The sequence below is a fragment of the Pogona vitticeps genome, chromosome 6 (genome assembly GCF_051106095.1).
Source record: "Pogona vitticeps strain Pit_001003342236 chromosome 6, PviZW2.1, whole genome shotgun sequence".
NCBI classification, from domain to species: Eukaryota; Metazoa; Chordata; class Lepidosauria; order Squamata; family Agamidae; genus Pogona; species Pogona vitticeps.
In genome coordinates, this window is record NC_135788.1 from 8,303,184 (window position 1) to 8,325,641 (window position 22,458).

The following is a 22,458-nucleotide window of genomic DNA, read 5'->3' on the forward strand; positions in this document are numbered from 1 at the left end:
TCATTAGACGGAACCTATTGAAGGTCACTAAAGTATAGCATCATTGTCAGTTGGAAGTGACATGATAGCAGCTTGACAAACTGTGTGGATGTGTCTGGTTATAAAAGGAAGAAAATGATGCTCCAAAATGTGACGATATAAATCACCCTTTATGGTCACATTTACCTGGCTGGATGTCTCAGTGAGTTGGAGTGTGGATATTAATTGGGCAAGCTATATAGTCCTAGAGTGCCACCAGAAGAATGGGATAGTAATTTATACCTAGGCATGTCGTAAGTCAAAATTGATTTGACAGCACGTTGTTGCTGTTATTGTCATCATTGTTGTCATCCTCACAATTGTGCCTATGTAACTACAACCATTTGTTTTTCTTAGAAAAGTGAAGTTCTTGGGGCAAGATCTTTTTTTTTTGCTAGTTTATTTTTTTAAGGCCATCTATAATTCAACGTGTTTGACAATATTCCTTGCACTTTAGGTGGCCCACTGGCATTGTTAGCGTCAATCAAAACTGTTTGGACAAAGCTGTCTCGGCAATTAGAAGCAAGTGTGTTTCTATGACCACAGTCTCCAGCATGACAGCATGCCACAAGCTGTTAAAAAAATGGAATGGCCTTCTAACATCTCCTACACCGGAGTATTTTATTGAGAAGCAATTATTTCCCTGTTCTTCCAAATCAGCTGATCTACCTCAGCGTGTATTTTTAGGAACAGATGCTGAAGGGCAGGTTGGGGAGTGGACAGGAAAAGGTGGGTGAAATGGAACATGCTTTCTGTCCTGGATGAGGGTCTGAGACGGGGACCCCCAACCGTTCGAGTCTGTGTTAGAACTTTGCTTTGCGGCCATCTGGGATAGCAGTGAAGAGCGTGGCTGTAGTCACAGTAACTTTACTGGGGCATCTGAGGGCAAGGAACCTTTAACTGCACAACTCTGCACAGACGCAAAAGCAGCTGAAGTCTATTAATAAATTTTGCCAAAGTATTTTAGGACCAGTGGTTGTTGTAGGATTTTCGGGCTGTTTGGCCGTGTTCTGGAGGTTTTTCTTCTTAACGTTTCGCCAGCTTCTGTGGCCAGCATCTTCAGAGGACAGGAGTTAGAACTCTTGTCTGTGATCTATCCCACACACTACACCAGAACACAGACAGAGTTCTAACTCCTGTCCTCTGAAGATGCTTTGCCACAGAGACTGGCGAAACGTTAGGAAAAAAAACCTCCAGAACACAGCCAAACAGCCTGAAAAACCTACAGCAACCCATCAGATCCCAACCGTGAAAGTCTTTGAGAATATATTTTAGGACCTTTCCTTTCAGCTTTTAAAAATTTATTATTTTGTTACATTAACCACAAACTCCTAATTACAGCATATTTCAGCACAGACTTCCTGATTACAACATATTTAACTCATTCCCCCTAATATTACAGCTATCAAATTAAGAAACATGAGACACGTTCCTTAAACCTGCTTGACATCTGCCTTCCATCTTTCACATCGATGTCATTAATAATCCTACTCATTACTTGCCCCATTATTGTTCATATAATTCTGAAATCTTTGCCATGCTATCTGCTTCTTAAAGTTTCATAGCGTAAAAGTAATTTGGAAGTGACAAATCAGCTTGGTTTTATGGAAACCCAGGAAAAAGTTGTGTTTTGCTCCACAAAAATTCCCCAGGCCCTTGTCTCAGAAATGCTGGGAATTGTAGTCCAAACAAAGTAACTTTTCCAAGTTCAGGTTTGTATTGCAATGTGGACCTAGTAGCTTGCATCCCAGTCTCCAGGCTGATCTAGAAGTGTTTAAAATCCACAGCAAATGAGGAGCTAAAAGTAAATTACATGATAGACCATCCACTCTTACTCCATCATGCTGCCTTACCCCTATTATACAGGTATCTCAACAAGAAGGGCTCTGAGTCCTAGTCTGTCTGCAACATCACACTGAGTAGGCATTCCACTGTTAATTACTGTTTGTTTCCATATAAGGAAAGAGAGGTAATGATCCTGCATGTATCCATGCGACCGGGAAGGAAATAAATAGCATTGGGGTTATTCTCTTTCTGCTGATGCTGTTGGGTCGTGCATGCACTTGCAAATATCTACCTTCTGTGAGCTGCCAGGTTTCAAAAGCAAATTAAGGATAGCTTCTGAATGGAATTGGCCTCTTCCGTTTTCATTTCTTTTATCAAATGTCTCTGTGCAAATAAAAGCAAAATCAAAATTCGCTTCCATATCAGCAGAAAATTTGCATGGCAAGAGATGAGCGGCTTCTGAGCTGTTTTTCTTTAGACTATGAAAAAGTTTCACCAGCATTTCCATATCAAAGAGATGATCAGAGCATCTGTTTTAGGAGACTGGAGGAACATATCCAGTCATTTTGCATCTGTTTGCTTATTTAAAGTGTGTATGAAACCTGTCCAAAGACTTGTGTGTTTCCAGAAATCTGCTGGAGGGGAAAAATCAGATGTCAAGTTATCTGTCTTCTTTGGAGAGAAGACACAGGAGTCTAGAGTTGCCTTCAGACTTTTATCTAATGCCTTTTGTCTGCTCTGCTTAAAGTTTGAGCATTACTGTTTCATCTCCCAAAAGGACACTGCCAGATTTCAAGATATAATGGAAGGAATACGTATCCTTTGCTTTGGGATACATGGAATTCAGGGTGGAATATCGGATTACAGAAGACTCTTGGTGAAAATAATTGGACAGGCTGACTGTAGGAATTCTGCCTAGCTTTATTGTGGTTTTATTTTCTCTCTGTCTTTTGAATGTCATCCAGACCCCCAAAATCAACTGCATGTCTAGAATCCTGTTGTGTTATTACATTCCATAAGGGCAATCAAGCAGACAACATGAGCTGTTTTCTTGGCAGCTGTGTACTCATGCTGTGTATATTCCTCTGATTGTACAATTGAGTAGACAATTGGTTATATGACTGGGTTAAAACGGACAATCTGTAAAACACAAAAATCATTTCGCAAATGCATTTATGTGTGTAAAAATTCACTTGAAATGTAGACTTCTGGGCATTATAGTTTAATGGACATAGTCTTTGTCATAGGCTTCTATTTCCCCTACTCAGTGCTATAGTTCTGATTTTCTATAAGAAATCAGTTTAAGTCTGTGGTGTGCATGAGTGCTTAGAATAAACACCTATATAACAAACATAGAATTCTAGATTTTTTTTTTGTTCCTGATGTTGAATTGTGTAAAATGGATCTTAATGTTAGTAAGATCAACTTACTAGAATTCAGTGGTTTTCTTTTAATGCAATAATGGCCCAAATCCTGTTGCTTGGAGTAGTAAATTATACTAGAGTAGGCCCACTGAATAGTAGAATTTTGAGAGTCATCTCTTCTATGCGTTCCATTGATTCAAATGGGTCTACTATAGCTATGACTTACTATGCTAAAGTAAATTTCAATTATAGAGGCCCATTTGAATCAAGAGAGCACAGAGGAGTTGACTCACTGAGTCCCCATTAGGTCCCCATTAGTAGACTCAATAGGTCTACTCTGGTGCCATTCGCTACACTAAACAACAAGCTTTTGTTCATTGTAATAAATATATTTCTTCTTCCTACTTAGCATCACTATAGTATAATCTCCACACCCGCAGTGCCAGCGTGCTGATGCAAATGTGTTACCCTTTGAGGCTGTTCTTGCAGGACATGCAAAAAAAAGAAGAAGAAAAGCTTTACTCAGTTAGCAATTTATGCTCTTCTTCACTTGCTGTAAGTTGTTACCTCTGACAATAAACTGCAAGATCAAATTTCAGGTTTAAATGCAAGGGTTAAACCAGTAACCTCTCATATAACAGTAGGAAAGGGGCATCATGACTCCTTTCTCTCTCTCTAGTGTCAGCAAATATAATCCCTGGATATATTTACAGTAGATTAGACGGATGTGATGGGGGCTATTTTTCTGTTGTGTCTAGTTATATCTGTGCACCCTGTGTCTAGCAGACCAAGGTGTCCTCATTAATGATTGTTCCAAATTTAGCTATTGCTGGGAGCATGAGCCCTGAGTATAATCAAAGACCTGGTCTCCATAGCAATGACACAGAGCATCTGGAGCGGTAGGCCTTGCCAAACGTTCTAATAAGATGTGAGGTGTAGAGAATACACAGCAGCACGAGGTGTATTAATGCAGGCTTCCAATCTGTGACTGGACTAAATTGGTTTGTATATCTTATTTTCCCTTGCAAGTACAATTAAATGCAAAACAAATATCAGAATTGCAGGGTGTGTTTTTTTTTTCATGCCATGTTTGTAGTGAAAACAGACTTCTTGACACTTTGCGTAACTAATCTTTCCCCTCCTTCTTTTTCTCATTTTAATGCCTTTCTGCAGCTGTACCGGCATTCATACACAGCTTTTTATGTCCTCAGAAGGCTGCCTAATGGGTAAGTGACCTAATGCAGTATCTTCATTTTAAGCAGAGGTATTTACATGTATAGAGTGTAAAAGGGGAGGCAAAATGGTATGTATTCAACAGCCCTATGCAATGCAACCATGCATTCCTTTACTGTAATGATTGAGTTTGGTGTCAAAGTTGACAGGTCTGTAATGGAATTACCGTAATGGACTTCCCTTGAAAAGAGTACATACTAAGTTTAACTCTAACAGTCTAACCCTGTAAATTGGCAGCGAAGCCCTTTTTCTGTACCAGTTCTTGCATTGATGCCAGTTAATCGATGTTCCCACCATAATCAAGAGAGTTTAGGTTTGAGAACATATGAACCCACTGCTCCTTTAAGGTAAAGGTAAAGGTTCCCCTTGACAATTTTTGTCCAGTCGTGTTCGACTCTAGGGGGTGTTTCCAAGCCATAGAGACAGCGCTTTGTCCGAAGACAATCTTCCGTGGTCACATGGCCAGTGCGACTTAGACACAGAACGCTATTACCTTCCCACTGAGGTGGTCCCTTTTTATCTACTCGTATTTGCATGCTTTTGAACCGCTAGGTTGGCGGGAGCTGGAACAAGTGACTGGCGCTCACTCCGTCACGTGGATTTGATCTTACAACTGCTTGGTCTTCTGACCCTGCAGCACAGGCTTCTGCGGTTTAGCCCACAGTGCCACCACGTCCCCTTTAAAGGAAAGCATTATCTAGTCTGGCACCCTCTTTTCCATAGGGACCAACCTGATGACTTAAAAAAGTCTCCAAATAGCAAGGAGAGAGAAAGCTTACTCCCTCTGTTGCCATAGATTGAATTGAGCTTTATCTCACACCGTTGGTTCATCTGTCCTGATGCATGCCTTCTCCGTACATATGATCCACTGTTTTTGACAGTGCAGCAGCAAGAATCCATCACATTAGTCTTCGTTGTTGCCCCATTCTGGGTTTAGCACCTTAACTAGTCTGGATTCTGACTTGCTTGCTCACATTACACGGCAATACGATTTGCAGAGAAGGGCAGCTAAAGTTTTTTTTTTTTTTTAACAAAACCTGTCTGAAACATATGTCCATACTGAGATCATCATCATCTTAGAGCTGGAAGGGACTCTGTGGATCAAGTTCAGCTCTTGTCAAGGACGCGCAGTGGGGAACTGAACTCCCAACCTCTGATTCCACAGCCAGAGACCTAACCTACTGAGTTATCCAGCATGTATCTTGGGAAATCTTTTGTAATGGTAGGGAAGGCCTCTTATCTCCATATTTGAAGGTGGTTGGAATTCTTTTGTCTAGCATTTTGCCATTGCTAGTTTAAAGCTGGCTCTTTTTAGGAGCCCAGGAAACTACTTTCTACCATCCATTTGCCTGTCTGAGTGTTGGGGTTCTGATTGGCCATGATTCTTAGGCACCCTATGGTTCACCAGATATTGCTGAATTTCAGCTCTCATCTCCTGCAGACAGCATGGCCTAAGAGACTGAAGGGCCTCTGTAGACTTACCGGTTGCCCACTCTGATTCTAGAGTCTCCTTCCCATTTTTCTGCCTTTCAAGTGTAGATACCAAGTACTGATGTGGGATATCCTGACTATGTTCTTTTTCAACAGTGATGGTTGCTGGGCCAGTTGGAGACACTGAACTTTAAAAAAAAAAGTTGAGCAAAATTAGGGAATATTCAATGGTTCTCTGTTTCATCTCCATTTTAAAGCAAGATTGCCTCGTCTAAGAGGCTAATCAGAACACTACTGGCCACCCTGAACTTTGTCTTACTTGATTTTGGAATGGTTTGTACTTGGAAGATAGATGGACGCTGGTGATCTTCAGCAAGGGCTAGGGAAGAATTCTGCATGAAGCCCCAGGGAGCCACTGCTAATCAGAACTGTAAGTGCTGGTTGGAATGCATCAGTATTGAGGCAGCTTCCCCTCTCTTATTTTATTTATTTATTATTTATTTATTTATTTTATTTATATCCCGCCTATCTAGTCGATTGACCACTCTAGGCGGCTCACAACAAAGGGAACAGCAATAATAAAAAACATTTTACAAAGAGGGAAACTTTCAACAATTGGATAAAACACTAGGAGAGAGAAGGAGAGAGGATTCAGGAATTAACTGGGGGGGGGGGGAAGGCCTGCCGAAACATCAATGTTTTTAGTTGCTTTGTGAAAATACCCAGCGAGGGGGCCGCGCGAATATCAGGGGGAAGGTTATTCCAGAGGCGAGGAGCCACCGCCGAGAAGGCCCGATTTCTTGTCTTTTCTTTCCAGGCCTCCCTCGGCGTTAGGCTCCTCAGCCTCACCTCCTGGCTCGCGCGAGTGACACGTGTAGATGCCTTGGATTAAGTGTTTTACAGCTTTTCAGATTTTGTGGTGCAGTTCAAAACCTGCATCAAAATGATCTGGATATTTTGGGATTAAATAGGTACACAAGTGCATATTTTAAGATGGAATGCATGCAAAAAGACAGAAATGGGTCTGAGCGAATATATGAATGAAGTTATGTGAATTAACATGCAGTATGGCTTGCCTTATTTAGTAAACTTCATTTAATTGGGCTAAATGATTAAAAATGTGTTCCTGTAGGCCATTTAGCATTTGAGAGATGTTGCTACAGAATATTTTTCACACAGCTTAGAGCCTCTACACCTTTCAGTGGTTGTGCTTGGAATTTGCAAACGGCATCAATAGCTTAGCAACCTGAGAGGTTTCCAGGTATTTTGAGTGGAACCTTAAGGTTCCAGCGGGCCAGCATTTTCTGGGAGAGCACTTTTTATTATTCTTGTTTTGTGCAGAGATGACCTATTAATGTCCCTGTTTTCAGCAGCAGATGTTCAAATTAGAGGCTTATTAGCAGAGGCGAAAACAAAGACCCTGGGCGCCTGGGTCGGCCTCCTTCTTCCACTCCCCTGCTGTTTTGTTCCTCCTGCTGGGATGGAAAGTCATGATTACACTCGGGTGCCATCTAGTGGGCTCTTCTCATTTCTCTGGGCAGCTGGTCTCCCAAAATGATTCATGCAAGCAGATAGTGTAATCTCTCTCTCTTTCCCCCCCCCCAGTTGTGCCACAGTGTCCTTTTGAGTTACACACAATCTGGGGGGCGGGGTGGGGGGCAAGTAGAAGGCTTATGCAGCCCCAAAGTTTGCAAACTTATGTTTCCATTGGATCATCATCGTCTTCATCATAAAGCTGCAGAGCTGGAAGGGACCCTATAGATCATCAAGTCCAGCCCCTCTTAAGGAGGCACAGTGGGGAATCGAACTCCCAGCATCTACCTCTGAAGCCAAATACCTAATCCACTGAGCTGTCCAGCAGTTTTGGTGATATTCGTTTGGATGAAACTTTTCTCAATCACCACTAGCTTTATTCTGCCATAGTTGTCATTGGATGCCTTTGCTATCATTACAGAGTGTTAATACAGAAAGTGGGATGTATCCTCTTGTTCACCTTCGGTTTCCATCCTTCCTTTGGTAAACATCGTGAAGGCTAGAGAACAAAATGCAAATAAAAGACTCCCAAGAAGACAACCTGCTATAACCAAACTCCTTTCAATGCATGCTTTTTGTCTGGAGTGGCTCTTATATTCCATTTTAGTCAGCATGCTTATAAGCTTGAAGTTAAAAGCTTGAAGTTTATAATTTGAGGGTTTGAAGGACTTAAGGGTGAGGTCGGGTCAGAACTGTTTGCCTTGTTTCTTAGTTACAAGGTGAGCAATGGTCAAGTCTTCCTAAAATAGTCATCAGCGGATGAGACACAACCAAAGAAAAGACTCTTGTTAGGTGACTGTATTTGAATAACAACAATATCCTTTAGCAGATGAGTGGACTGACATACAGCTTTTGTCTGTGTTGGTGTCACAGGAAATGGAGCTGAAACTCTTGATGAATTTTGTTCAGCTGCTTCACATTGGAATTTGGAGTTCTAGAATTTGACAGTCTGAGGAAGAGAACCGTTCCCCCAGGGATTTTGAATACTATTGTTTCTGAAGTCACATATTTATTCTTTTGTATACAGACTATCCTCTTTGACTTACGGGGAAGAGCCTGCAGTGACAGTAACCCAGTTCTGATGATATGGATAGGTTGATCAAAGTACAGTAGTGCATTTTAAAGGGCAAACAGATTCTGTGTTCCAGACTGACTCCTTACTCTTGGCAAAGTATGGCATGGCCGCACTGCGATCGTGTTGCCCACAATCTCTCATTATGGGTCACCAACAGGTCTTTGGGGCTGGGAACCCAAAAGAAACTAATTACAGCTTGGAAAATTTCCCTTTTTGGAGATGAACTCCCAGAAAACCCACAGCCAAGTGCAGTCAGTGGACTGTTTTCATCAATATCAGGCTGAAGGGATTCTGGGAAATGTAGTCCAAAAAAGTAACTTTTCCAAACTAGGAAGCCAAGTGATCCACAAGTCAGTACTGTATAATTATTCTGTTGAACTGTTTGACATCACTTTGACACACTTTGCTTTCATCATTTGAATACTTACTTATTTTATTCATTCATTCATTCATTCATTCGATTTATACCCCACCCCCCTAGACAGTGTCTACTTGGCTTCTTGTCTTACATTGAGGTAGACAAGAGATGGTTCTGACAGCTAGGTGAAAAGATCACTTAAGGAGATAATGAGGGAAATAGGATACAGTCTCGCCTTATGGAAAAAGAAAATCCTGCCTTTTTGTAAGGAGTCCATCCAGAGAGTTTACCTGTATTACCGTGATCAGCATATCTATGACATCAGAACTGGGTTACTCTGTCTGTTCCGAAACAACTCTGCTCATCTTCCGGCATTTCATATGTCATTAGGGGTCAGCAACGCCCTGTAACATTCTATGTTAGACAATGCAGTCTAGTTTATGCACAGGTATATATGTAGTCCAAATCTGACATCAGGTGACAGCGTTAAAAAAACAAACTGGGGAATGTTATAACAAGGGGCAGAACCTTCCACCATTTTAAATATCACTCAGAGGAAAAATCACTTTGTGCTGTTGGGATCTGTTACAGGTTTCATCTTACTGTGGAAAACTAGGCAGCATCATGTCTTATGTGCCTATGGGCCCATGCACCAGTCTGTTATGAAACAAGAAAACACTGTGACAGAACTCCTTTGTGATCCCAACCTGCGAGTGAGCAACAACTTTATTTTAGTGCATTTTTATCAGAATTGAACCAAATGCACAAATGTCTTCATATTCAAGATGGAAAGAACATGAGATCTGAAAAATTCTTGTACGGGGAAATGCAAAACTGACAGATAATCCCATTGCTACCCTGTATGATCCTACATTTATTTATTTATTTTGATGGGCCAAAAATTCTTGTTTGGAAGATGGATTCCAACTTCTGGAAGACTTTTCTACCTGTGCAACCATGCCATGACTGACTTACGGCCATTAACACAGTCTTTATCGTGATGGTGCAGAACAGGGGGGAGATATTTTGGCATAGTGCGCCTTTCTTAGCCTATCACAAAAAAAATCTTCAAACCCTCCCACTTTGTGTTGAGTTCCTCTGGAAGACTTAGCAGCAATTGCATTTTCCTGGTGATATGATGGAAGAGCCCTTTCTCCTGTGGATTCAGTTGATAGAAGCATGACCCATATTTTGTGGACATTTACTCCGTTGTTAAGCTCCACTGAATTCAAATAAAAATACGTAGGAATGCAACCTTTCTTTTCTTTTCTTTTTTTTTGAAAGGCCCATTTTCCTCTACCCCAATCCTGAGGTACATTCTAGCATCATGAAATAGTTTTGCTGTCTACTTGGAGAATATGTAGAAAGAATATCTATATCTCTTCTTGTTTGCTCCAAGCCCATTAGAAAAATGTCCTAAAGTAAAGATCTTGAGACTCAGTTGATATGTTTGGAATCAGATGGGAGGAATCTCTCAATAAGTACTACCACCAGCTTAGTATGTCAGTGGCCTCCAAACACAGGAGGGTGGCTACAGTATAGTTAGGAATATCCCAGGCCAGGCTGTAGTCACATACACACACCAGCAGAAAATATAAAGTGTTTGAAGGCTGTGACAAAAAAATTTGTGTGGAATATTAGTATGGCAAGGACATGGGAAGTCTGTGATTAGCTGAAGTAATTTAAGCTGGGAGAGAATGTTCTATACTCTGGCCTGCTTAATGAATTGTAGGATCTAAATGAGGCTAAGAATTTTTCCCCCTTACATAGCCACAACTGTGCATCTTATATCAAAGTTAACATTAAGCAGAGAACAGAACATTATGTAAAGGATCTTTCCCCTTAATTACCAAAGAATGTATTAGAAATGTGTGCGCTGTTCTCAAAAGTGTGTAATTACTTGATCAACTATTCTAGCAAGCCTTTCTCTTTCCCATGCATTCTGTTCCTTTTCCTGCATTTTCTGTTTGGGTCTTCTTGTTTATACTTTTGTCTCCTGGGAAGGATTCCTCGTTCAGTCATCTCCTTCTTTCTCTCATGTGCAAATATCGTTGCAAACAAATCATGTACGTAACTAGCTTCCTCCATTTCTTTTTTCTTCCTCCTGCTTTTTCTCTTGTTTAACACACCTGTTGTATGTTGTTGGGTTTTTGCCAGAGAACCTTGTTGTATTTCTGAAACATTATGTGTTCTTTGACCCCTAAGCAGCCTCCCACCATGTACATTATTTTCTTTCTGTAGAGGACTTTGTATCCCCTGCCTGTATCTGAGCATTACGCTGCAGCGTCTAATAGGCCTAAAAGAAGGTGAAGAAGAGCACGTTAGAACAGAGCAAAGCCCTCTCTAGTCCATAAGTGAAATCAGAATCCAACAGTCTTTCCACTGGCTTGCATTCTCTGACATTCAGAGGCACACTGCTCCTGCCTGAGTCATGACTAGTAGCCATTGGCAGCCCCATCCCTTCTGAGTTTGCCCTTGTTGTTGTTACATGCCATCAAGTCAAAACCAGCTTATACCAAAAAAAGAAGACTGATGGTAGCTCTTTTCAAAAATTTGAAAGGCTGTCATATAGAGGAGGGGCAAGATCTGTTCTTGGTCATCCCAGAGTGCAGGACACGCAACAATGGACTCAAGCTAAAGGAAGGCAGATTTTGGTTGAATATCAGGAAAAAAACTTCCTAACTGTTAGAGCAGTACGACAGTGGAACCAGTTACCTTGGGAGTTGGTGAGCGCTCCAACACTGGAGGCATTCAAGAAAGATAATCACCTGGCAGATATGCTTTGATTGTATTCCTGCACTGAGCAGAAGGTTGGACTTGATGGCCTTGTAGGCCCCCTTCGAACTTCACTTTTCTATGATTCTAAGTAAGCTTGGCATTTGAAGAGTGGATTTGCCAGTTCCTTTCCTCCAGTGGGTTTCCATGGCCGAGCGAGGAATTGAACCCAGGCCTCCGGAGTCCTGGCCTGTCACTCTGTCCATTACACCACAAATCTCTCAGGCTCAGTGCACATCACTGCATCTCTTGATAGCACATTCCACAGTTTTAAATATGGGCCGTGTGTACAAGTTGTTTCTTTTTATCTGTCCTGAATCTCTCAGCATTCCTTTTCAGTGGATAACTGTGGGTTCAGTCTTCCTCCTTGGTATTCATCATCATCATCTTAGAACTGCAGAACTGGAAAGGACCTTATGGGTCATCAAGTCCAGGCCCTATCAAGGAGGCACAGCGGGGAAAATGAATTCCCATCTTCTGACTCTGCAGCCATATGCCTAAATCCCTGAGATATCCATCAGTTATATAGCTGGCGGTGTGGAGGCAAGACTGGTAATCTGTTTAGGTACCCCAGTTGGTGGGAAGTAGAAGACTTTATAGTATCACTGCCTTTTTCTGACCTGCTGATACAAAACCTCTATGACAGATCTTCATGCAGTTCCTTTCTCTCACCATTGCTGGAGAGAGGTGGCAAATAAGCTGGCTTCTTAGCCAACTTATTTCAGCTTTCCATCTCAAGTCTCAAAATCCTGACGATCTTGCTTCACAGTCCAGAAATCCATAGTGAATACCTTACCTTCTAGAGAAGGTCACTGTATTTTTAAATCCTAGCAACATTTATATCCCACCCTTCCTGGAAGCTGATCAGGTTGGTAGATGTGCATACTCCCCTACCACCCTTTTATCTTCACAACAATCCTCTGACGATGATTAAATGAAAAGTAAGTAAGTGACCCCACGGCTGCTCAGATTCCCAGAAGAAGCACTTTAAAAGGGTTTCTTCAGCCACCTCCCTGCTTTGCTTCATTCTCCCTCTGAACTATTTGAGAAAAGTCACCTTTGCCAAGTTCTTACAAGAATCTCATTCAAATACAGTGATATGTTCCACTGCTTTCTAAGTAGGCTGGTCAAAAAAGAGAGATCATGGGGGGGGGGGAGAAAAAATGTGTAGTACAACAAGAGAACAGAAGATGAAGTCTCGCTTTGAATGGCATCTGCATATACTAATTCATATGGACATCTAGAAGTAATTGCTATTACTGTATTTAAAAAGAAATGCAATGCATCTCCCAATAATATGGAAGTCTGTGACCAGGGGACCCATATATACTCTCAATCTAGTGTCCAAATGCTAACATTTGTTAGGTGGCTTCAAAGACTTATTATAATTCTTTTATTTTCAGTCTGGACTTCGACCCAAGTGTTCCTCAAACAGAGGATGCCTTAAAAGAAAGAAGTGTCTGGATTAGAAGACAGTGCCATGTAAAATAGGATACGTTGGTCACATTAGCAGCTGTCAGCCTTTCTGGCCACTATTAACATGTAAAATAATAATAACAATATACAGGGATCTGGCAATCAAAACATCTCGCTTGTAGATGAAACACACTGGAGTGGTCCCCATAGTCATCGGGGCTTTGGAAACAATACCACAGAATTTCACACAGTATTATAAGCAGTTGCAGATTTCAGCAATAACACTGTCAGAGCTTTTAAAAAATTGTCAGTATTAAGAACAGCATACACACTGTGCCGGTATTTAACAGATGCTTAGGTTTTTGGTTAAAACTTGTATCTGTTATATAATACCAGTCTATGTTTTTATAATGTTGATTCACTGTGCCTGGTATTTTTTAGTCATCATCGTCATCATCATCATCATCATCATCATCTCAGAACTACAGATCTGGAAGGGACCTACCTAAGAAAAGAAAGCGTGTTGTCAGTGTTTATATCAAGCAAGTCAGTATTGTGCTTCCTTTTCTTCTTTGTTAATATTTATTGCAAAACTGAAGAGGAAAAATAAATACACCCTTAGTAGATCTCTGTTGATAGACTTGCAAAGCCAGAGGGCAGCAACTCTTATGGCTGAAAATTATCTCAGGAGCTCATACTCTTACTACTTTGACAGAAGTCATTATACCCAAAGTATGTTTGACAGAGAAGTGGCAAATGGAATGCAAATTAATTCATTGAATCTTCGCTGAGTTGGTTCCATAATGAGAATAGTAAATGAGGTTGGGCACAAGAGAAACCAGTGAGGTCGTTGGAAACTCTTGTTTGGGTTCCATGAGACAGTGGAATTGGAGGATCATGTCCCACATCTTTGTATACCTGCCAAAGCCCTGCAAATGAGACCACAAAGGAGGGCTCACAGACGGAGTGAAGACGTTCTGTTCTCTGCTAAATTGAACTCTTGGAAAAGACACCATGCTTAATACCAGTGTTAGGACTGAGAGACAAGACAGAAGAATGAACAACAACTGGTTGTGACAGAAAGTACATCGCAATTTCTGAAAAGTGGTTTATGCAGTCAGGAGCCAGAGGTTGTTTATGTTAGGGGTCCTAAGGTGATTTTTTTAAAAGTGTTTATTTACTCAACAGACTCTCTATACTTCACCTTCACTCCTTTTCATTGACAGATGAAGTGGAAGATGCTTTTGCATGGTTACTGATTTATTTTATTTTATTTTTTTAGGCATGGACAGTATTTTTGCAAGATGAGGGCCACACGCTGGATACTACTACTTCTCCAAACATGAGAGAAATTCCAGCCAGTGTTCGAACCAGAATTCTTTGTTTCTCTGGATTTGGCTAGGCGATGTCCTTTCTTTCTTTAATCACTGTGCCATCATAACTCCAAGATGGACTGGCTGGAGGGGTTTAATGCATTAGGATTGCATTAGGAACCTCCATGTGTTGCCAGAAGCCCTTTCTGCCAGCTGGCCTCAGAGATCTAGGGGCAGAGCTGCTCTGCTGTTTAAAAAAATGCAATGGATGAGCAAAAACATGGAGTAGAGAAGGGAAAGAATCCAAAGCTGTCCACTCTACTACATGGGCACTAACATTAGGCCTTGCTAAGGGTAATGCATGCAATTTCCAGCATTCTAGCACAGAATGGGAAGTGTATGGATGACTCACAAGGGTAAGGATTCAGCATGTCAGGTAAGCTGGTCCTAAGCCATTTTGATCAGTTAACATGATGCTATGACATGGTATATGGGACGTGGTGGCGCTGCGGGCTAAACTGCAGAAGCCTTTGTACTGCAGGGTCAGAAGACCAGTAGTCATAAGATTGAATCCATGCAACGGAGTGAGCGCCTGTCACTTGTCCCAGCTCCCGCCAACCTAGCGGTTCGAAAGCATGCAAATGTGAGTTGATAAATAGGTACCACCTTGGTGGGAAGGTAACAGCATTCCATGTCTAGTCGCATTGGCCACGTGACCACAGAAACTGTCTTTGGACAAAATGCTGGCTCTATGGCTTGGAAACGGGGATGAGCACCGCCCCCTAGAGTCGAACATGACTGGACAAAAATTGTCAAGGGGAACCTTTACCTTTATGACATGGTATCAGTCGTATACAGCTGTTTCAGATCCATCTCTAAGCTTTGCCATTAGAGATGATGGCCCATTTCTTGAGAAGTAGATTAGAACAAATTACAGTTTTTTCAAAAGTTGTAGACTCTTGTGTTCTCTTCAACATCTGATTGATCCTTCCAGTATGGAAATCTGGGTATCTCTTCCTGTAACTTGAGGCCATTATTACACATCCTGCATTCTGGAATGATTGAGAGCATCTCTTGCCCCTCCTCTGGGTGACTCCCTTTCAAGTATTTGAAAAATGCTATTACATCTCTTCTTCTTTTCTCAAAGTTCAGTCTTTCCTCCTAGGGCTTGGTTTCCAGTCACCTGATCATCCTTGTTGCCCTCCTCTGTTGCAGTTCAGGGGAGGGCAGCTAGAATAAGCCCCTTTAATCAATGGAATTTATGGAGGAGTTGGTTCACCATAGTTCAGTAGACCTGCTCTAGTTTTGATGTACTAGGCTAAGCAACAGAATTTCAGCCACTGTATTTCCCTGGTACTATTTGCAGGATCAGTGTAGGATTCAGAACCAAACTAGAAATGCATCACTAATTTGTGTCACCCATAAAGATCAGAAGCTAACCAGGAGGCAGATCAATAGCTAACATTATTTTTCATCTTTAAAAATAGATTACAGGCTGTGATAAAGAGAAAAGGGGAAAAACACTATTTGCTTTGTAATAGTGGCAGAACTTCTGTGCGGTAGGAACAAAGGTATGGCGCAGATGGCATTCATTCATCCATGTTATGTTACCACCTTATCAGTTATCAAAGACAGCTTATGCTGCAGGTTCTTCTTGTAATAGAATCTCACCCTTCTGAAAGATGATGCAGTAAGTGGAACTGACAGGATCTGTCTATTTCATGCTCTCAACGATGGCTTACAATTGTGGTGGTGGCTCCTTCATTGCCCAGAGCCTCAGTCACGGGTGGAAGGTCTTACATAAAGCATGCAGTCTTTCATCTGGAAAGTGGATGGGCTACTGTGGCCTTTTTAGTTGTCAGGAGACCTTCCTCAAACAGGTACAGGCTGCTTGTCTATTCAGAAAAGAGGTGCACTGCCCTTTCCATGATTCTTTCCCTCTACTCTAAACACAATGACTTGGCCAAGCCAACATGTCAAGCTGTAGCATGGAAATCCGGTGGCAGATGGGATGTTTTGATCCTAAACTGCATGCCTTTCAAGAACGACTGAGCAAATTGTGGGGTGTCTCCCATGATGCAAGAGGAAACAGAAGGGTACCTTATAGATTGTTTTAAAGAAAATATACATGACTCCTGTATTTTTGCATATCTAGCTTGATGCTGACAGAAACTTAGAAATATGAGATTGTGCAATACCAAGAGCATGATATGAACTCATATAGGAGCCATAACTTTCTTTCATGTGTACTAAGAAACTTTTCTGAAACAGCCAGTCCATCACAAATACTTTCTATCAACCAGTTGTCACCAAACCGATTATGGATATGACTACACAGCAAGGGAAATGTTCTCTCATTGTGAAGTTGCAATGAGGGATTCGGTTCTCTTATTTATTTTATTTATTTATTTTATTTATATCCCGCCTATCTGGTCAACTAAGGACCACTCTAGGTGGCTGGATATAAGTGACCAGACAATTTTTTTCAGGAAGAGCTTTAGCACTGCAGTTCTATTTGAGATGTCTGTAGGTGACGTGGTTCAAAGGACCTGTCTTAAAAAGGCTTTCCCTTTGGCCATTTACTCATCTTACAAGGAGAAGCTCCTTAAACTGCCTAGATAGACAGGTAATTAGGTATACAGACAGAAAGGAACTCTGCTCATCCCATAGGAGCCATAAAAGAAAACGGAGAGAGAAAGGTGAGTGCTGGTGCTGCTTGTGTGCACATGTGCACAAAGGTGCATGTGCACTTACCTTGTCCTCCCTTGTGAGGCAAGAGGTGGAAGGTGCTTTGCCAAGGCAAACCTAGAACTCAACACCTCAGTTTCTGTGCTTCCGTACATACAAAAACATTGCAAACTGCCTTCCGTTGAGTCAGCCCACTGGCCCATCTAGCCCAGTGTTGTCAGCCTGACAGTTTCCAGCAGGATTCTTTCCTAGTCCTGCCTGGAAATCCCTGGGATTTCCTAGTCATTTTGAATCTGAGTAGTACCCATCCTCAGTCTTCCTGAAGTTACGGAAGAAAGGATAGATAGTTCTCAAGCAAGACTCAAATGGGGTCCAAAGAAAACAGAACATGGAGCCGTGCGCCTGAAAGTGCCCAGTGTATGCCATTTTTAAATGCTTGGACTTTGCAATGGGAGAGTATTGGATTCTATTTACCTACCCAAAATACACTTTTGCATTTGCCATGGAAACATAAACAACCCCAAAACCCTTCTTCTCCCTCAATACTCGTTGCTGCATTGCAAGTTGCTTTTGAAACAGAAGCTAAGAAGGAAAAGGTTTGAGCGTTTGGGATGGTCGTGAAAAGGGACAATGTTACCTGCAGACCAGTGGCAATTTATTTAAAAAGCTCAAATCAGCTTTTTGCTGTGATGCAATTTAATAGAGAGTGCTCCGGGACAAATGTTTACTTTCTCCCATGTTATCTATTTACAGGGAACCGCAAAATCTGTACCCTCCTGAAGTTAGCAACTCAAAGCTTCAGTATGCAGGATGGGGACCCAAAGGCCAACAGCTGGTAAGGAAACGTGTTGCCTGAGCACATGGCCACAAATGTGCTAAATCTTTCATGTAAAAAAATTTTCAATTTGGTTATGAGGTTAGAAAAAAAAGGAGGATGAAAAAGAAACGTATAGGATAAAAAGTCCTAGAATAAGAGCCAGGTGCAGTGAGGTCACTTTTAGCTTATACACAAAAGTGGCTTAACATTCTCTTTTTCTGGGGATGCCCTAGGATTGTACAGCCATACAGGCTGCCTTTTCCTCCAGGAGGCACAGCTGGGGAATTGAACTTCCAGCCTCTGATTCTGCAGCCAGATACCTAAAGCACTGAGCTGTCCAGGCACTCTAAAGAGTAATATAAACAGCTAAAAAGTAAGCACACATAAGAAAAGTTATTTTCAATTGCATGAAGGACTTTGGCCCCACATCCAAGCAAGACATAAAAATAATGCGCTTTCCCTGATGTTTCTCCCCTAGGAACTAGTATTTCGAGGTTTACAGCTTCTGGAATAGGTCCAGTAATACTAGCCATCATATCATGATTTCAGACCATTTTGCTTTGCACCAAATTCATATTTTTATATTTTTATCTATCTGTGTTTACTACAAGGTGCTCCTCCAGTAAACCAAGCTGTTTCCCTGCTTCTGTTAGCTGACAGTAGCATAAAATGTGGATGTCTTTTTGTTTTTTCTTGTGCAGAAGAAAGTTACCAGGGTGGCAAGAAAGATAATGCGAGTTGCTAGGAGGCTGATAATTTGAGGATGCTCTGTGGTCGTGGCAGTACAATATATTGAGTTTGTCACAGGCTTTGTTGATGTCCTTGTGTTCTCCATGATCTTTTGATAACCCAGTCCTGCATAATGCAATTGCGCACACAATAAAGCACTGGTGCCATAGCCAGAAACTACCTCCCAGAACTCCTGGAGGAAACAGAAGGGAGAAAATGATTTCCTAATAGGATTATAGGGTTCATTTGGCTGGTTGGTATTCACTTTCTATAAGCGAGATGAAGCATTTAATAGTCTACCGATGAGACAGCATGACCGATGAATATGCATTCAGCAGGAAGAGAAATTGTATACCAGGTAGCATGTCTTCCTCCAGACAACAATTCAGAAGGAGACAAACGGACAAAACTGCATGGTGCAATGGGCACCGTCAGAAGCGTGCTCTCCCACTATGGAGATATGGCAATTAAACTGGTATTACATGACTATCACTGTGTGCTGTAGATAAACTCTCAGGTCTAAGCCAGTTGCTGGTCACAGCTGCAGTCAACCCATTCAACCAGGGAGACTTGGTCAGTCCTTAATTGTATATTTCCCACTGATTTAGCGGTGCTGCTCTAGTTGGGACTAGCGCTGGATTTAGATGATTTTCCACTTTGAAGGTTAGGAGACAGTGACGTGATGTGGCTTGGAAACAGGCAGTTCATCAATACACGTGTTTCACTTTCCAATTTGATCTATATAGGTTGTTTCAGATGAACTTTACCGTGCACTTATCTAAGCAGAGGTAAGAAAGGTCTAGTTTTCAGACAACAAGCACCCAGAACTCTTGACCACGCAGGCCATGGGATTCTAGAAATTATATTCCCTAAAACTAATGCCTTCGACCTCTGTGTCTGAGTCACTTTGATGAATTTTTTCAGCATTGGCCCACCATTCATGGAAACTATGTGTGTTGCAGGACATCCAGGGCAGAACCTCCCAATGGGGGTCTGGCCAGGTCTTCCAGACACAGCAGCACACCCAGTGCTTATGAGCAGCTGCATATGGGAGAGACGTTTAGCAATGACAGACAGGATGACAGTGTTTTTACAATGTTGCTGGTCGGCCCCTGGTAACACTTGGATTTCAGGGCACCCTGGAACGCAGTGAAGTGAAATAAGAATCTGAGATTAAATTTGCTTCCTAGTTTGTATGATTATTCTGCTTAACACTGCATTGTCTAGCTCAGAAGTTACTTTGGAGGCAAGATGGGAGGGTAATAACTCTCACAACACCTCTGCTGCCATCATGGCTAACTGTAGTTCAGAAAAGCATATTTTTCCAAGCTCTGCCCAACAAAGTTGCCTTTTAGCACCATTTCCTTTCAATTTTTACGTAAATGACTTCATTTCTGGAATGGCTTTCCCTTCTCCCCCCCCCCCCCAGAAGTCAGAAGTGGCAAGCTCTGCCCTGGATTGATAGACACAAAAAAGATGGGTGTCCTTTTTTTTTTAAACTGGATTATTTTAAATCTGTTTGAGTTGTTTTAGATTGATTGTTGACTATGTACTTATTTATACTGGTATCACCTGCTTTATGGGCACAGTTGACTATTCAGTGAGATAAATGCACATAGAGTTGTGTTGTAATTACATAAATAAAAACCAGGAGAGCTGGTGACAGCTGAGATTCATCCTTGTTTCTTTATTATGACACCTCCAGACCTATAAAAGCAGGATTCAAGAATTTACTGCCTGTTGCATTAGTGTTTGTTCTTGTTGAATGAACAAGTAGAGGGGAAGAGCAAGGGATTTTCAATAGACTTGGCCTATGTTAGAACTTCCATTCTGAAGGAAATCAACCCTGAGTGCTCACTGGAAGGACAGATCCTGAAGCTGAGGCTCCAATATTGCCTATCTCATGAGAAGAGAAGACTCCCTGGAAAAGCCCCTGATGTTGGGAAAGTGTGAAGGCAAGAGGAGAAGGGGACGACAGAGGAAGAGATTGTTGGATGGTGTCATCGAAGCAACCAACATGGATTTGACCCAACTCCGGGAGGCAGTGGAAGTGAGAGCTGGACCATAAAGAAGGCCAACCGCCGAAGAATTGATGCTTTTGAATTGTAGTGCTGGAGGAGGCTCTTGAGAATCTCCTGGACTGCAAGGAGAACAAACCTATCCATTTTGAAGGAAATCAACCCTGAGTGCTCGCTGGAAGGACAGATTCTAAAGCTGAGGCTCCAGTACTTTGGCCATCTCATGAGAAGAGAAGACTCCCTGGAAAAGACGCTGATGTTGGGAAAGCGTGAAGGCAAGAGGAGAAGGGGACGACAGAGGACAAGATGGTTGGACAGTGTCATCAAAGCTACCAACATGAATTTGACCCAAATCTGGGAGGCAGTGGAAGACAGGAGGGCCTGGCGTGCTCTGGTCCATGGGGTCATGAAGAGTCGGACATGACTAAACGACTAAACAACAACAACAACAAAAATACAAATAGCTATCTACACACTTTCCAGTGAATATATATCAGCCAGGAGTACAACCTGACACCCCAGTGTTCCTCCTGTACTGGTTTGTATATTGTATCTGTCTGAGCATTGGTAAAAGGCTAAGGACAGCAGTGGCCCAAACTTCCCTGAGGAGGGAGGAGAGGTTGGACCTCACAGAGTCCATGCAGCTTCTCCTGCCTCTGTTTCTTCTTCATCCCTCATCTTTGCCATTTCTTGCTACCTCCATCAAAACCTATTTTTCCTCTGCTTCTTCCTTTGTGGACATCAGCACCTCATGAACTTGTGACATTCTAGACGTGTCTCCATGGGTCCATCAACATGCAAAGGATGTGGCTGCCATTGAGTGGTTGGAAGTCCCACATCTCTTATCTGGAAAAACTGGTGGCAACTGTAGTTTGCCTCCTTATATTTTGGGTTACATTTTGCTGATTTCAGCTCGAGACTGTGGATCAGTTTGGTTCGCCACGTTGCTCTCAACTGCGACGAAGGGCCTTTTGTGAGTATCACGGTAGCTCTTTGGTTGCTGCTTTTCATCCGGCTGCCCTTTTGATGGGCACATAAACATAAACCGGGCAGGTGTGTTTGCTTTCCAGCAGGGCTTCACAAAGCCTGCACCATTAATTTTTCATGGTGCTATTCTTGAGCATCTTTTTCATTTGTACCAATGTCGAAGATTAGGGTGCCATCTGCCAGGTGTAATTACTGTAGGCTGGGTTAGGTGACTTGTAGAAGATGAACAGAAAGCCATAGAATTGGTGTATCGTGAATCATTATATGCATCTTGCCCAAAGGAAACACTGAGAGGTTAACCTGTAAAGTGATAAGCAGCAAGGTATACAAATATGGCTATCTGCAAATTAAAGAATTGGGAACTTTTGCAACATTTATCATCCACACTGGACATGTGATTGTAATACAACACAGGATAGCTTCACTCCTTCTCCAGCCTAGCTGCAATTCTCAGTTTCTTTTGTTGTTTTAGATTGTATTTTGTAACACAAGGCTGTGGCTTGTGGCTTTCTTGAGGCTTTTTCGAAGGCACAAGGAAATGATTATTCTACTTGTTTTTGAATCATGAGAAATGAAATCATGGTCACTGATTACATTTGAAAAGTAATTTTCCAAACTCTGGACTAGACTAGCCTCCCTCCAAAAGGGGGGGGGGGACCTAGTATTTTGAATGCTGAAATAGTATGACTGAGAAGGATCTTGGAATTAGTGTGAATCAAAAGATGAATATGAGCTAACAGTGTGATATGGCTGCAAAAAAAGGCGAATGCTATGTTCGGAGATATTAACGGAAGTAGAGTCTCCAGATCCTGTGAGGTACTAGTTCCCTTCTGTTTGGCACTGGTTACTCATCTAGAAGAGTGTGTCCAGTTCTGGACATCACACTTGAAGAAGGAGGCCAAGAAATGAGCAAGTTCA

The 22,458-nt window shown here is 41.9% G+C and overlaps 1 protein-coding gene across 6 annotated transcripts in view; it reads left to right on the top strand.

The window, feature by feature from the left end:
- DPP6 (dipeptidyl peptidase like 6) overlaps nt 1-22,458 on the top strand; it is a 490,996-nt gene that overhangs the window by 392,612 nt on the left and 75,926 nt on the right. For all 6 annotated transcript variants that reach the window (XM_020779739.3, XM_020779741.3, XM_078378511.1 and 3 more), the window contains exons 6-7: nt 4,341-4,393; nt 17,743-17,824. In XM_020779739.3, coding sequence (XP_020635398.2) covers nt 4,341-4,393; nt 17,743-17,824 — 135 coding nt within the window. The remainder of the gene's footprint in view (nt 1-4,340; nt 4,394-17,742; nt 17,825-22,458) is intronic.